The sequence below is a fragment of the Amphiura filiformis genome, chromosome 17 (assembly GCF_039555335.1).
Source record: "Amphiura filiformis chromosome 17, Afil_fr2py, whole genome shotgun sequence".
NCBI classification, from domain to species: Eukaryota; Metazoa; Echinodermata; class Ophiuroidea; order Amphilepidida; family Amphiuridae; genus Amphiura; species Amphiura filiformis.
In genome coordinates, this window is record NC_092644.1 from 17,359,489 (window position 1) to 17,375,868 (window position 16,380).

Sequence of the window (16,380 nt, forward strand, 5' to 3'; positions counted from 1 at the left end):
TACTGCTCAGCAAACAAAAATGTTTTACAGAAAACGTTTAAATGTCGGGTTATATAAAGGGTATAAAAACGTTTTAATAACATTCTAAAAACATTCTTGAAAACTTGATACAAAACATTCTAAACAGAATGTTATTTTGGGGTTGAAAAAATATTTTGCGAAATATGTTTGCCCAAAATATTTTCAATAACGTTTTAAAAACGTATTCATGACCTTTATATATGCCGACATTTAAATGTTATTAAAAGGTTTTGAAAAAACCATTTTAAGAACATTTCTGTGTTTGCTAGGTTCAAATATTTTAACATAATGTTATTTAAGTATTGACACAATATTTGGCAAAATTGCAAAAATAGTTTACAATAACATTTTTTTGATATACAAATATTGTTGTAGTGTGTTTTCATACAAAACGTTTTAAAACGTTATCATGACCTTTATATAACCCGACATTTTAATGTTATTAAAACGTTTTTACCTAAACCAAAAGCCAAAATGTAACTTATTTAAAACGTTTTTAAAACGTTTTTGGGATAATGACGAAGGAGTACAAGCCGGCTGGGAGCAAGACTTAGACTATGTACGCGGACACATTACCGACACGGCTGGTGTTTAGTGGAGTTGAGACTATTTTATAAAACCCCGTACATCTACAATCATTCTGTACTTTTCATTAAAAATTTCATTTCTGTTGACAATACCTATACACACAGTGTATTTTTTGTTGCGTATCCTTAAACTTGGTTAAAAGGCGCTGTTTGACTTGTGTTTCCCGCTCGTGATAATGTACTTAAACAATAATGAGGCTGGTTAAAAATACAAATCTTTTTTGCAAATCGATTCATTGGTTGCAGTGCGTACGTCACTCAAAAATCACTGAATATAACTGTCACCCCCTTTCCCCCATGCAATGTCATGAATGTTGAGAAATGCCAATGTCTTCAGCGGTTTCCCAATGTGTCCAACATTGATTGATGGGGAGATATATACGTCATTTCCATGATCATTAGACATTCTGCACGGCATTTACGGCAGAGTGTACCACGCGTTCCAAGTACTTATTTCCAAGATTGTAGATTGTACATAATATCCATATTTTTACTAAATCGGTTGAAGCTAAATACAATGCAATGATTGAAAAATATTTTTCTTTTGCGTCGTAACAATGCCCCGACCAGCATTTATTACTGGTTACTGCGTTGCTAAACTTTTATTTTATTTCATTTTTTTTTAAATTTAAGGGCTGGGCTATGAACGTTTATTGTGGGACATTAGAGCACATCAGACATATCGAATTGCATTCTGAATACGAAGAATGTCTTTCTGATATCAAATAATTTTGATTTTTTGAAATTCGCAATGTAATACACATTTTATTGCAAATGATAAAAAATTGATATTTTGATATTTAACAGTACTCGAAGTAAAGTTTATAAATCTGATGATTTATACTTAAAGTGTATGTAGGTGGGATGAAAAGCCGAAAAGATGAAAACTTTTCGTATTGAAGATATGAATTTTTTCCCAAAACACAAAAAAAATAGGTCTTTTTGGGAAAAAAATCCATATCTTCAATATGAAAGGTCAAAATTTTCAATTGATCGTCGGCTTTTCCTCACAGCTACATACACTTTAAGAATATTATCATTAGATTTATAAAATTTACTTCGAGGACTATATATATAAAAATGTGAAAATATCAAATTTTAATAATTTGTCATAAAATTTGTATTATATCGTGAATTTCAAAAATGAAAATTATTTGATATCAGAAAGACATTCTTCGTATTCAGAATGCAATTCGATATGGCTGATGTGCTCTCATATCCCACAACAAATACTGTCGAAACGCTCAAAACGCTCATTCCAGATCCCTTAAGTTTTATTGAGTATGCCTGGTCAATGGGTTTTACTCATTGAGTAGTATCTATTTCGTAATTCCACGTTTCATAAAACACAATCCATGTAAAACAACGATACAGTTCACCAGTTTTAATTTGAACTTGGCCTTGAATTTAATACATAATGAATGGCTATCTTTTGTACTGGGTTTACGAGTGTGAGTGATGATGAGGCATTCTTTTGACTCCAATCAATATCATTATGCTATTCCGTAAATAGTATAGTGTGCACGGCATTGGCAGACATACAAGAAAATAGGAATATTGTAGTTGCTACAAGTGTTTGTGTATCGAAAAGCAGGTAACAATTTTATTTATTCATCTTTAATCTCCAAATAGGGGGGTGATCTCTGACCAAAGTTTTTAAATACTTGTGGAAATCATTGTAGTGACATTGTGTGAGTGGGAAAATGACCTTTATTTCGTTCAATTTGGGCATTTTACCCCCTGGACATGGCTTTTTACGTTTTCCCGTTTTTGCCCATTTTAGTGCATTGTAATGCATAGCGTAGTTAGCTGATAATAGTTTATGGGTGGCTTCAAAACGCAACTGCCGGTTGACCGGCAGTTAGTGGCGGTTGAACCGCATTCCATATTGTTAGAACAATAGAAACCGGCCCTAACAGGGTCGAACCGGGCGGAACTAGCAACTGGCGGATGAGTTTGGAAGCCCTCCCTATTAATAATGTGAACTTATGATTATTGTTTTCAGTGCTCTCAGACTAATGAATAACAAGAATCGGCACAGCATTTATAAAAAGAAATTGAACAAAACTTACTTACTGTTGGTATAAGGGAGTGTCCAGAGATGTTTTTATGATAGGGGTTACTTGGATTATGAATTTTAATCTCTTAAGGGATCTAGAATGAGCGTTTATTGCGTTTCGACAGTATATTTTGTGGGACATGAGAGCACCTCAGACCTATCGAATTGCATTCTGAATACGAAGCATGTCTTTCTGATATCAAATAATTTTCATAATTTGAAATTCACGATATAATACAAATTTTATGACAAATTATTAAAATTTGATATTTTTCAAATTTTTGATATATAACAGTCCTCGAAATAAATTTTATAAATCTAATGATATATGCTTAAAGTGTATGTAGCTGGGAGGAAAAGCCGACAATCAATTGAAAATTTTGACCTTTTATATTAAAGATATGGGTTTTTTTCCCCAAAATTTTCAATTGATCGTCGGCTTTTCATCCCACCTGCATACACTTTAAGTATAAATCCTCAGATTTATAAAGTTTACTTCAAGTACTGTTAAATATCAAAAATATCAATTTTTAATGATTGGCCATAAAATGTGTATTACATTGCGAATTTCAAAAAATCAAAATTATTTGATATCAGAAGGACATTCTTCGTATTCAGAATGCAATTCGATATGTCTGATGTGCTCTAATGTCTCACAATGAATACTGTCCAAACGTTCATACCCCTTCCCTTAAGGGACCGAAGAAAAATTCACATATTTTTTTCAGGGCCCCCTTTCGGACCTAACATTATTTTCAGGGTCCCCCTTTTTGGCCATGAAAAATTAACGTCAACCCCAGAGAAAATAGTGTCAACTCATGTTCTATGAGAAAATTAAGGTGATATTTTTAAAGGCCCCCCTTCAGAGGGATAAAAAAATTCAAGGCCCCTTTTTTGTATCAGGCCCCCCTGTTACAAGTGTTTGTGAACGGTCCCTTATTATAGTTTAGCTAATGCGGCCACCTTTTTAAGGTTCAAAACATCTTGGATCGAACCCCTTCCACAACAGTATTATTTTAAAAACACTTCCTAAATGAAGAAAATCACTGTAGGGAATCATAGGTAGTGGGATGTAAACAAAAAACGTTCAGGGGGTGGAGATAACTTGTACATCAGCGTGGGTAACCACCCACTTTACGCCGGTTCCGAAGGTGGCCATGCATGAGGTTGGAAACAAATCCAAGAAAAGAGACCATGAAGATCTGTAAAATTGTTAATCTGAGACCCGTGATGGGCAATTTTACCCTGGTGATTTAACCTTTTTTCAATTATTTTAAGCCATTTTACTGACCTTTTTGTTCAGTTTTGATCACGATTGAACATCAAACATACCACTCTAACGGTCCTTTTAATTTTATACCCTATCCAACACCGAGGAAATTAATTTAATCCAGATAATTCAATACACTATGTGAGACTTGCAGAGACATTTGACATTGTCCTTTTTTTAATGTGAGAGGTTACCTGACCAGAACACAGAGTTACCCCCCCTCTATCATGTCCAGCAGCCTGCTGGGGTGGAGGTGGGACTGATCATATTCTTGAAATTACATTGGTGTAATTATCCTTTGTAATCAGTTAAAAACAAGAACTGTCTTTAAAAAAGACAACACCACAGATGAATCACCACACTCATTTTACATTAATATTTCTAAGTCTCTGGAATACTGGTAATTAGACATTTCATATCTGCCTAAATTCTTCAAGCAGAATAAACAACCTCAACCCTGTTTTTGAAATAGCCACATCTTGATGGCCATCACAAGAAAGTCATGAATATGCAAGTAGATCTCTATTGCCAACTTGGGAACTTGTATACTTGTAGCCCAATGTCGTCACAGTATATCACCCAGTTTGGGTTCATGGTCTCGAAATCATTGCAATAAAAATTGTTTACTTCAAATATGGGGCATAAAGACCTAATTATAATATTTACATTTATAAAGTTATATCAATGTGGGCAACTTTTTCAAGGTAGAGACTTGATCCAAGATACAGTACACCCAAATTAAGTGTAAATTCCTTATTATACCGTGTGGCTGAAAAAACAAAAAGCATTGCGTGCCACCTTCCATGCGTGTTACCCACAAAAAAGACATCTATGTTATGACGTCATTGAGACGTCAAATGGGTGTTGGATTTTTTTTTAAATATCAAAAGAATGAAAATACTCTCCGATATACATTGATACCAATTTGTAAAATATTTAATAATAAGTGATGTTAAAAGAATAACATGGAAAGAATAATGGTTAACCTGGTTGTAATTGGCCTTATAGTCATATACCGAAACATGCAAAAAAAATCAATATCTTCAGACCCCATGTCCAGGGGGTAAAATAACCGAATCGGATGAAACAAAAGGCATTTTCCCACTAATACAATGCCACTACAACTATTTCCACAAGTTTTGAAATAATATCTCACAAAGTGGTTCAGAGATCACCCCCCTACTCCAAAATGAGTGATATTTTAGCCATTATATAAGGCCAATATCATGATATGAGGCAAAAATTAATATACAAAGGCATACCAGGCAATCCCTGGGCATATTGATTATAAACGGTGATTCATAGCTATTCATTACACCTACAATACATGGCAGTCAAATGTATCGGTATCGACACTCAGCTTCGATACACCTTTGTATAGAAGTTAATTCATGGTGTGCGAGAGACGCGAGAAATTTTCGCATTTTGGGCCAAATATGTAAGGTTAATTCAGGTCAAACTGGACCAATTAATGTTAAATCGCAAATGTTTGTAAATGTTGTCTTTGTATTTCGATTCAGGGCGCAACTTTACCTTAGCCCGAGTATGCATAATATTTTCCCAGTTCGCATAGGAATGCACAACAATAATACACTGTTTGATTACGTTAACAAAATCTGAATCTTGAATGAAAAAGTATAGTTTGATTGACAATGATTTTGCACGTACACAAACAGGATTGTATATACTTTTTAAAGTCACACTTAATAATTACTACTCGGTCCCCCCAAAAATGTTTGTTTCCTGTAGCAGGTCAAAAAAGTCAAATGCGAAATGCGGTTTTTAATTTTTAATTTTTTTATAATCCATGTCTTCATTCTTCAAATGAAAAAAAAAAACCTTTTTGCTGCAAATTGGAATGGGAATTTACAGAGGGTCTCTCCGACACACACACATATTTATGATCTCCATTCAACCTGCAGATTTAAAAAGGTATTAAAAAATGTTTGATGTTTTCTCCAGTAGTTTTTCACTACGCTCGTTTGTTGTGTGACGTGTAAATGTTTACTCCAGTAGTGTTTTTTTCCGTTTTTTTGTTTTTTTCTATGTAAGTGACAAAAAAATTCTAATGCGCGCTATAGGAAACAAACTTGTTTTTTTTTTTGTGGCCTCATCCGGCAATCTTCTTCTTGTTGATTACAAAGTTGTACTCAATGCTCCGGACTACTGTACTGATGTATATCCTGATCCAAACTTGTCCTGCAAAAATCAGTGTTCAGCGAAGTCCAGTATACTTGAATTTATATACCCTTTGTGTATAAAATCCTCGCACAGATAACAATTGCCAAAACAGCACTGCTTCTTTCACCAATCACTCACTTTCTCAAGGAAACAGTTTTTTCCTGCACCATATACTCTATTGACAGATGTGTTGTTTCATAAAACAGACTCCAGCAAGTCAAAAGAAGAATATTAATTCATTGGGGAGGAAGAGCACTTTCGTGTACTCAATTTCTCCTTCGTTATTGCTGTATCAATAATGCCTATGCAAAATGACTGGTTCACAGGTACCTCTCTCAAAAGACACATAGACTATTAGAACACATTAGACAGTATCACTATTTATAAATAGCAATATATAAATTCTTGATAGAGAGAAATGGAGGTTGCCATTTTGGCTGGGCGCCAGTATGTCTGGGTAGTTGACCTCTAGCACAGTGGGTGGTCTTCCTGTACTTTTCAATGGTAAGTCGGTTGACTTCAGCAACTAGTCGCTCAAAATTTGGTGTGTTTTACCGAATAAAAACCATTATAAAATGAATGGCGCTCGGTAAATTTTAAAACGCTTTCGGTAACTTTTCTCTAAAATCAGTTTCTCATAACATATGTAAGTTACAGAATCCCCCAATCTTCAGATATTTGGCCCATATCATTTTTGTGAAAATTCATGAATACCGACATCTTGTTTTCCTATTCATGTGTATGGAGTGAATGCTTATCTAGATACTCTTTGGTGATACAATGTTGTGTAATGGCTGCGCCCATGTACCCCATGGTGATATATAAATAGCTATTTATAAATAGTGAATACAAGACTGTTAGACATGTTAGAGAACATACAGCAACCCGATCTCCTCATAAAATCTGCTAAAACCTGCTCTCATTTCTATGTGACAAAACCAGGAATAAGTCGCATTTTTGACATTTCATGATTTGAATAAAAATGTAAGCACGGGACAATAAGCTTTAAAATGATACCAAAATTATACACATAGCATCAATACTTTTCAAGATATGGATAATTTTGTCTATGTTACCTTGATATTATGCAAAATTGCTAGTCTGAGTAATGCGCTAATTAGTTTCCTGCCTTACACAGGATTGAATAGGGATTATCATAGTTAAACTGTCAATTATTGATTAAATAATAAGTAATTACAAGGATTTGAAAGTCCACTCAGTCCAAAGGTCAAATATCATGAAATTAAGAATTCCAAAATTTGAGTTTTTTAATGGGAATGTCATCTTTATATAGGATATCTTAAAACTGTTTCGGGTTTTGTTGGAGCTGGTCACATATACATGTACTCACAAAAACCCTCAATCTATTAAAAGCTCACTCTTTTCATTTCATCTTTTTATAGCAAGACGTCAGACTATATATAACTATATATAGAGTCATATAGAGTACAGTACATCTCAGACAGGATCTCAGACCCAAAACATAAAAGAATCATTTCAAAGCGGACTTTTTCAGTCTGGTTTGGGAGACAAAATGGCCATCGTCAGAGACTACATGGACTATGGAGGAAAACGCAAAATAGATGTTCTGTTGAATGCTCCAAACATAATATGTAAGTATAGCTTATTATATACCCTTTAATGAACTTGGAATTTAATGTGATTTTACATTATAAAAATATGTAGCCCTTTAAAAGAATTCTCAGCAAATTGTAGATAATCGCTAATTGGTGGTGATCCGGTATAGTGTTTAAAGAGGGAATCTGAATTTTTCCATTTTTTTAAGTTGAGGGGACATTCACAATATGCCCGTGGCCCCGCCAGTAACATTTCTGAAATTGACGAGTGCCCCACCGCCTGGAGCTTATTGGATATAATTATTTACTGTTTGTTATATTTTAGGCTACGTCCGCGCTGTTTTATTTATGTGGGGAATATACCGAGCTCTTGATCACGACTATGTTTTTGGAGCCGCTATGTATTTGACCAACTGTGTGTTAGATGAGGTGGACGGCAAGATAGCACGGAAGTTCAAACAACGTAAGTTATGAACTAAAATTGTGGCACTAACATTAATCGATAAAAGAATTTTAAAATATCAGTCACAAATGCTACACAGGTGTTTCCAGAAATGTTTAGAATTGGAATACCTGACTCGTCTTCAGTGGCGTACTGACCCTTGTACGGGGCACGTTTCTCCCTGGCTCGAACTTTACCGGAACAAAATTGGGCACAGTTCGTGATGTATCTTCCTTTTAAGCCCAGTCTAAATTTATCTAATTTTAGCCTTTATATCATAAAATTGCATCTTGTTTTTATGCACGTAAAGCTAGAAATGTTAAAGAAGGTCAGCAGGACGACTTTGCAAGTAATACCATCTCCGGCTTACGGAAAGTTTGACTGGTACTGGTACACCGATGAACCTGGTGGGTTGGGTCCGAATCCGACTAGAATGCGAATCACTGCATGGATCCCATATCCCACCCATTTTGTTGTTCCATTCTTTCACGCACAACTTATATAATTAATCATGTTAATTGAGCTCATCAAATTGGTACATTGGTTCCCGAAGATGCCGACCCTTAATATATAGTTTTACCTCCTACAATTGCCAACCAACTCTCATCTCATTGGAGTACCCCAGGGTTTCATTGTGGGCCCTCTTTATTCTCACGATCTTTACTTCATTAATATCTTCAGGGAGAGTGGCTTGGTGTGATGAGGATTCCAGCTACTAACTTCTTGCTTGCGACACTGATTTGTTTGATTTCCAGAGACAAAATAATAAAGTTGTTTAAACACGGGCTAATTTACCAACACTAATTAGAGTATACACTCTAACTAATGAACTATATTAAGTAAAATATACATTATTGAAGAATCATAACCATGATAACTAGCTTCACATAATTGCCTAGAATTTGGAGGGCATGTATCACTGTGGGCGTTTACAGAACAGAGCTGTTGCCGAGTAATCTTTTTTATTATCGCCAATCCTGAAATCTCAGGATCCGACGTCGACAAGTTGTCGACAAAGCAATACATTAATTAAGTCAAAATATTAAGTTCAGAGACCACGTTAAGCGTCGTTTATTGACATCAAAATATTTCCATACCCCATACACAGCATCAGAATAATTATCGTGATTTTAATGGAAAGATAATCTGATCTCTAACTAGTTTTTTAGTCGACAATCAGTTGACAGTTGACAATCAGAAAACTGTTTTGTCGACAATATTGTTACCAACAGACTTGTCGACAACAGTCGGAGTACAGGAGCATGTAGGGCAAATTTACACGACTTTACGTACCTACCTGCAGATCATCTTGTGTCCGACTGGCGACTAACCTAACAGGCTCATTTTGAAAACAGTGGTCGCATGAACCAGTCAGATGACAGGAAAATAAACGCTCCGATACAACGCAAACGCAGAGCCAAAAATGTAAAATGCACTAACATGACTAACGTATTCTTTCTTTTTTTATTGATATTATTTTATATTGTATAGGATCTAAATTTGGCGAGTTATTGGACGTCATTTTGGATTTCACCGTTAACGAATTGGGTATCAAAACCCTTCTGTGTATGATTTATCCTGATTATGCCTTCATTCTCCTATGCCACACGGTTATTAACGTGTTTTCAACTTGGATTTATAGACAAAGGTAAAGTTTTGCACTGAGAAGAGGCAAGTCCTGAGGAAGGTTGGTGACATCGGATGCTGCCCCTTTCATTGTATTTGTAATTTTAAAAAAATATAGGGACAATTCGGTTGCGGACTGAGCCAGGACCGTCGACGCGTCGCGTCGGGGCGGACCGGCGCGGGACCGAATTGTTGAGACTCAAGGCTGGCCTGCCTTCGGATCTGTCAAACTCGGTCATCGTCAGGTCTGGTATTAATATAGTCCCGGTTGTGGGCCTTCTGTAACAGATCGCACAGTCCACAAACTGGTTGTGTAAATCATCTTCGGGAGACGCAAGACTTGAAAATGACGTCATGCGGTATAAAACCGCCGGCAATATCAAACCGCCGGCAATATCAACGGCAATTATGCAAGCATTTGGATTCTTTGTAAAACAAAAGTTTGGATTTGCGTCTCTCCCGGAGATAAGTAACCATGAGTTACAACTTACACAACCGAATGTGAGTCGGGCCGGGGGTCGGGCGGGATTGATCATCATAGAGATTTCACTGGATGAGGTTTGTTTGGTAAGATGTCACAGGGATTTGATGGATCGTGGATGAAACGAAAATCTCACCCGCAGCAGGACTTGATTATTGAGTAATGATAATTTTGTTTTTGCTTATGGCAAGTGAGACGGCAACAAACAATCTGCATTGTACTTCTAATATTAATACATTGATCTTATATTATAGGAGTCAAGGAAGCCAATAATCGTATTTATATTTCCATTGTAGTTTGTGATAAATATGTCATAACATCTTGGTGTAGATTATTCATCCAGTAGGTAAATCAAGAGTACAGAAATAATGGGAAAAAAATGGAACTTACGTTTCGTTAACACGACGTTTCGTCCGAAACCATCGGACATCATCAGGTGACTGAATTAGGTCGATTGGTCACGTGAGATACGCCGTAAGAGAAGCCGTTTGGGAGAGAGTCGAAAGACCGTCGCTGAACAGAACAGGAGGACTACGCTTTCAACTCTCGCGCGCGTGGGACCAGGCACTGAAGAGAATTGATCGCCGTCTCTCTCGTGACCAATCGACCTAATTCAGTCACCTGATGATGTCCGATGGTTTCGGACGAAACGTCGTGTTAACGAAACGTAAGTTCCAGTATTTGATTTATTTCTGTAGTCTTGAATATGTCATAACATTTTGGACATGTTCCCTCCCCAAGAAAAAGGATGCACATGGGCGGAAATATCACGTCTTTAATATATCAACCCTTGAGATCTCCGTTATAGAACACATAATACCAGTTCTCTTGTGTGTCAGCTTAATAGTTGAATGCCAACACCGCGAGGTCATTCTCACCTCCAACTTGCCTTGAGATTAACAATTAGAGAATGTCTTAATGATATTTTTTGCTCGCTAGATCATTGGCGGTGCCATCCTGAAACTGCTGACTTGGAAGTTATCAAGAAAGAATCTGTACCGTTATCATTTTTGTTTCTTCCCATATTTTGTCAATAGTTGTGACTTAACGGACGCCGACATGAAAAAGACATCGAATTGGTTACTGCACGTGTATGAAGGCGTAAGTATAATCTCGCAAACTCCATGCTATATTGATTTTATAGTCCGTTCCGCCTATATTCCGGCTTCCCCTGGAGCGTAGCACCAATATGGAAGTACCCCAGCTGAGGTACCCCCTCTGTTTATTTGCCTTTGGGCTACTAGCTGCAATATGCCTTAAGGCTCGTTGCAGCGAAAAAAATGTCGGCCTTTGTTCTAGATTTATAGGGCTAATTTTGTATGTTTTGACGGATTTAAAGGTCTGCAAACCTATGACATTTAAAGATGGCGCCCAAGAAAAACAATAATAACTTAGAAATTGAGAAAGGGGGTTAAAACTAATAGGGAAATTGGCAAACTTCAAGGAAGAACTGATAAATAGGTACGAAAATGGTGTAACAACAATAGGACACCATTGAAAAAGAGAGGCCGTCAGAGTTATGCCAGGCAGAAAAGGTGGACGGAAACTGGGCGAAGCGTGTTTCGGAGGTTATCGACCATATCAAAGAGACAACAACTTAATTTCGGAAGTGAATAAATTTGACATTTATAATTTATGATTTATATGTCAAATTGGGTCAGTATACCATTTTCGGACTGATGCCACTTCGGAGTATGACCCTTATTTCGTTTTTTTGGACGAATGCACTGTCGTAATAAAAATCTTTCGGAGAACTTTTGGAGAAATGATCGTTCGGAATAACAATTTTCGGAAAAAGGACCCTTCAGACTAAATATCCTTTGAACAGTGGGGTACATCATCCGCCAGGGGGCAAGGGGAAGCTGTCTCCTTCGGTGAGAAGTCTTGCCCCCTCTTTCCCCTCTCATGAGAAACTGACCGCCCACGCCCCCTGTAGTATGATTTTAGACTTTTTTGTACTTTTTAGTTTATCCCATTTTGACCATTTTTCGTCAAGTTTTGGACAAATTACCCTTTGGAGCACAAACCTTTCTGGTTTGACCTTCCATTGAAAAGAATGTCCAGTCTAACTGATCAATTTAATGGTTTCTGTGTTTTTATCTTGACATTAATTCTCAGGATTTAGGTTATTATACCATATGGGGTGATTGGATATTCTGGTTGATGTTATACTTAGTTCGCTACACTACCGGACCAGTAGGTGAGTAAACATAAACGCACATTTTAACATAGTTGTAAACTCACCTGAATCCATATGTGTATAATTGAGAGATCGTTAACCAATGCCAGATCCATGCAGGTTGGGCACCCCTTCGGCTTTCCCCGAATGGGCTTTTGGCGAGCAAAGCGACCCGGAAAACCTGACCCCCACCCATTCAAAAACCTGGACCTGCTCCTGTCAAACACACACATAGCGCCCCTGGATCACAATGCATAACCATAACTCTAACCCTAAATCGAGCACCCTGAACCACTGTGCTTCAGGAGCGCTATAATAATGTGTTGACGAAATCCGAATTTTCGGCAAAACGCACGTTTTAAATGTCGAGATAGCCATTGAGGTAGCGTGCTTTTTGTTTATTCGTTGTGAAAGCCTGCTCTACAAATCGCTCGTCGCTCAGCGATGGAGTATAAATTCAGCTTTATACTTGAAATACGTATAAAATTGACACGTTCTTTTTAAAATCTTGTCTTTCTTTCAGTTCCTGTCCTAAATATTGGTCTATGGGAAATTCTTATGTGGCCCTGCCTGCTTGGTACAGTCATCAGAACTGTGATCAATATATTTGGTAAACTCGTCGTCGCCGTTGATATCTTGGTTTCTGTTGATATAGAAAAAGTTGACTGACGAAAAGTGGACAAACGTATAGAAACGTGGGCAGAAACGTATATAAGAGAAGTGGGCAGAAACGGATAATAGAAGACAACTCTTTGGTTCACTTCAAGGTCGGTAGTGACGTACGTGCGTATTTCGCTGGTCACAGTATCGAATCACGCGCGTAAAGTTAATCGCGCAGACGCACGCATACAAAGGCGGTTTGTCGGCACGCTTGCGGTGCAACTGCGAAAAAGTATTGACGTCAGTACCGAACTTGAAGCAAACCAGTGTACACTGTAAGATATTACCGTTATTTTACGGCACTTTCCCGTAAACTTTACGGTTATTTACCGTAAAATTCAATACTATTTCACTGATAATAGGCATGTTAGTACCGTTAGATTGTATTTGTGTAATTTTTGTGTGTGTAAAGTGCATCTTTCAATTTTTTAAATAGTTTTTTAAATATCCGTAGTGTCCTGACAGATTGTGTTTAAATGCCATTTCGTATAATTTACGGTTAACAGTTACTACAACTTCAAATTTTAACGGTAGAATATTGACAACCCAGTTGCCAGGTATTTTACCGTAAAATATAAGTGCTTTCTACAGGATTATGAGCATTCTACCGTACTTTCAAATGTTGGTATTAATACATACAAGAACGGATTTAATAAAAAGGGTAACAGTCTATGTGTCGTATAAAAATATGCTCTCATGATAGAATTGTCGTATAAATAATTATTTAGTTTTGTTCTAAATGAATATTAAACGGAGCGCTATTTAACACTATGTCAATATTTCATGTATATTGCATTTATAAATAATTGGAAACATTAAAGAGGAAACATGTAAATAAAATAATTCAACTCAGGATAAACTGACTGAAAAGTGACTGCATGTATGTCTTCTTTTTTTCGCGAAGGGAAGCTATTTTCAAATTTGCAACAAAACTATCTCTAAAATTTCTTAGGACATTCTTATAAGACACTATCCAATTGCCATCGAATTTCTTCACAAGATAGGTGAAAACTATCTCAGGTGTACTCGCAAAGGCTTATGGGATTTACCGAAAAGGTCAATTTTTAAGAGATAATGGACCATGGACGAAAGAATTAACAGACCGCGTACAATAAGTCAAAGTCTCAGCAACACCCGCTAATAGCTGCTAATGAGGGCCGATTGTTCCATGAAATGCGACAGGCGAGACTGCTACGCACTTACCGCGTATTGTTACGGTCTATCGCGAAAGCATGCAATGCTCTATCGCGTATACGCGAAGGCACGCAACGCTGGCGTGATTGTTAGACACGGCACGATCGAACAATCGGCCCTCATTAATATGCGATAACTCACAGCATACAAAGCACGGGGTCTTTGGTTGTACGCGGTCTGTTTACTCTTTCGTCCTTGCAATGGACTCTTCGAAAAAAAGATTCTGCCTCATGTTTTAATACCTTTTAATTTTTTTTTAATGTGAGAAAATAACTATAGAATTCATACTTTATCAACTACTGATCTATTCTGTGCATTTTGTATTTTGTTGACGATTTGAATAAAATTGAATAAAACAAATAAAAGTTCACAAAAAGCAAGTGTTCAAAGACAAAATTTCATAATGCCATTTCAAGGTCATCGTGGGTTATATGAGGTCAAATAAGTAAAGATTGTTGTTAGATTTTCAAGAAACTTGGTAAAGACATCATTTTACAGGGTAATTTCAAAGTCATTAAGGGTAATCAGAGGTCAAATAAGTAAATATTGTTGGATTACATGAACTTGGTCCCGGGACTTGCTCACAATGGAAAATGTCTATATCATACCGCGGAAACATGGCATCCCAGCAAACACAAAACGTTTTCGACATCATTCGCAAAAGGTTATAAAAAGGTTGTCAGAAAACGTTTAAATGTTGGGTTATATAAAGGGTATATTAAGAGTATAAAACGTTTTCATTACCTTAAAAAACATTCTTTGATAATCTACTGCTCAGCAAACAAAAAATGTTTTACAGAAAACATTTAAATGTCGGGTTATATAAAGGGTATAAAATCGTTTTAATAACATTCCAAAAACATTCTTGAAAACTTGATACAAAACATTCTGAACAGAATGTTATTTTGGGGTTGAAAAAATATTTTGCGAAAATTGTTTGCCCAAAATATTTGCAATAACGTTTTAAAAACGTTTTCATGACCTTTATATAACCCGACATTTAAATGTTATTAAAAGGTTTTGAAAAAACATTTTAAGAACATTTCTGTGTTTACTGGGTTCAAATATTTTAACATAATGTTATTTAAGTATTGACAAAATATTTGGTAAAAATGTTTGCAAAAATAGTTTACAATAACATTTTTTGAAAAAAATATTGTTGTAGTGTGTTTTCATACAAAACCTTTTAAAACGTTATCATGACCTTTATACAACCCGACATTTTAATGTTATTAAAACGTTTTTACCTAAACCAAAAGCCAAAATATAACTTATTTAAAACGTTTTTAAAACGTTTTTGTGTTTGCTGGGATGTTGCCTCAGGGGATCGACGCTAAAGGTTCGTTCATACTACCACCGCATTTGCGATGCGTTGATTTGCGATGCGGTGCGTTGTCGCACTGCATCGTACTGCAAACTACTGCATTGCGATATCGCAATGAAGTTAAATACATTACTTGGAAATGCGACGAGTTGTGTTGAGTTGCGGCAAAAGTAATCGATATATCGGCATCGCAAAGCAACGCATCGCAAATGCGGTGGTAGTATGAACGAACCTTAAGTCAAGTACCGCGTGAGCAAACTCAAAATAGCGCAGACAGCGCGAGCGTACACAAAAGAAACTTCGGGCGTAAGATAAGCGATATCCCCAGGTCCGGCGTCAGCTGAATTCGAGTACGCTTAGAGGGCACAGGCATGGAATATTCCAATCTGTGTATTAATAATCTAAAGGTTCGTTCATACTACCACCGCATTTGCGATGCGTTGCTTTGCGATGCCGATATATCGATTACTTTTGCCGCAACTAAACGCAACTTGTCGCATTTCCAGGTTAAAATGTATTTAACTTTATTGCGATATCGCAATGCAGTAGATGCGGTGCGACAACGCACCGCATCGCAAAGCAACGCATCGCAAATGTGGTGGTAGTATGAACGAACCTTAAGGTCTATATAAACACAATATTAAAATGTCATCAGAGGTCATTTGAGGTCAAATGAGTAAGGTGTTTAGATTTGGAATGAAACTTGGTCACAACGGACGTGTTCAAAGGCCAGTGTGTTACGTCCACTCATTCGTTTCATTCGGTTGCGGAGCATGCGA

The 16,380-nt window shown here is 36.7% G+C and overlaps 1 protein-coding gene across 1 annotated transcript; it reads left to right on the forward strand.

Annotated features, from left to right (window-relative positions):
• The first annotated feature begins 2,055 nt into the window (after nucleotides 1-2,055).
• LOC140137387 (CDP-diacylglycerol--inositol 3-phosphatidyltransferase-like) lies at nucleotides 2,056-14,627 on the forward strand. Its single transcript, XM_072159025.1, has 7 exons — nucleotides 2,056-2,202; nucleotides 7,522-7,731; nucleotides 8,021-8,158; nucleotides 9,629-9,785; nucleotides 11,282-11,345; nucleotides 12,363-12,444; nucleotides 12,947-14,627. Exons 2-7 carry the CDS (start codon nucleotides 7,653-7,655, stop codon nucleotides 13,090-13,092), a joined length of 666 nt encoding a protein of 221 aa, XP_072015126.1. The 5' UTR covers nucleotides 2,056-2,202; nucleotides 7,522-7,652; the 3' UTR covers nucleotides 13,093-14,627.
• The last annotated feature ends 1,753 nt before the right edge of the window (nucleotides 14,628-16,380 follow it).

Excerpts from the sequence above, each read along its gene's own strand:
- LOC140137387 (XM_072159025.1), top strand. The coding sequence starts at position 7,653 with ATGGCCATCGTCAGAGACTACATGGACTATGGAGGAAAACGCAAAATA. Across the intron at positions 7,732-8,020 it reads GAATGCTCCAAACATAATAT|GCTACGTCCGCGCTGTTTTA; the intron begins GTAAGTATAGCT and ends GTTATATTTTAG. Across the intron at positions 12,445-12,946 it reads CTACACTACCGGACCAGTAG|TTCCTGTCCTAAATATTGGT; the intron begins GTGAGTAAACAT and ends TCTTTCTTTCAG.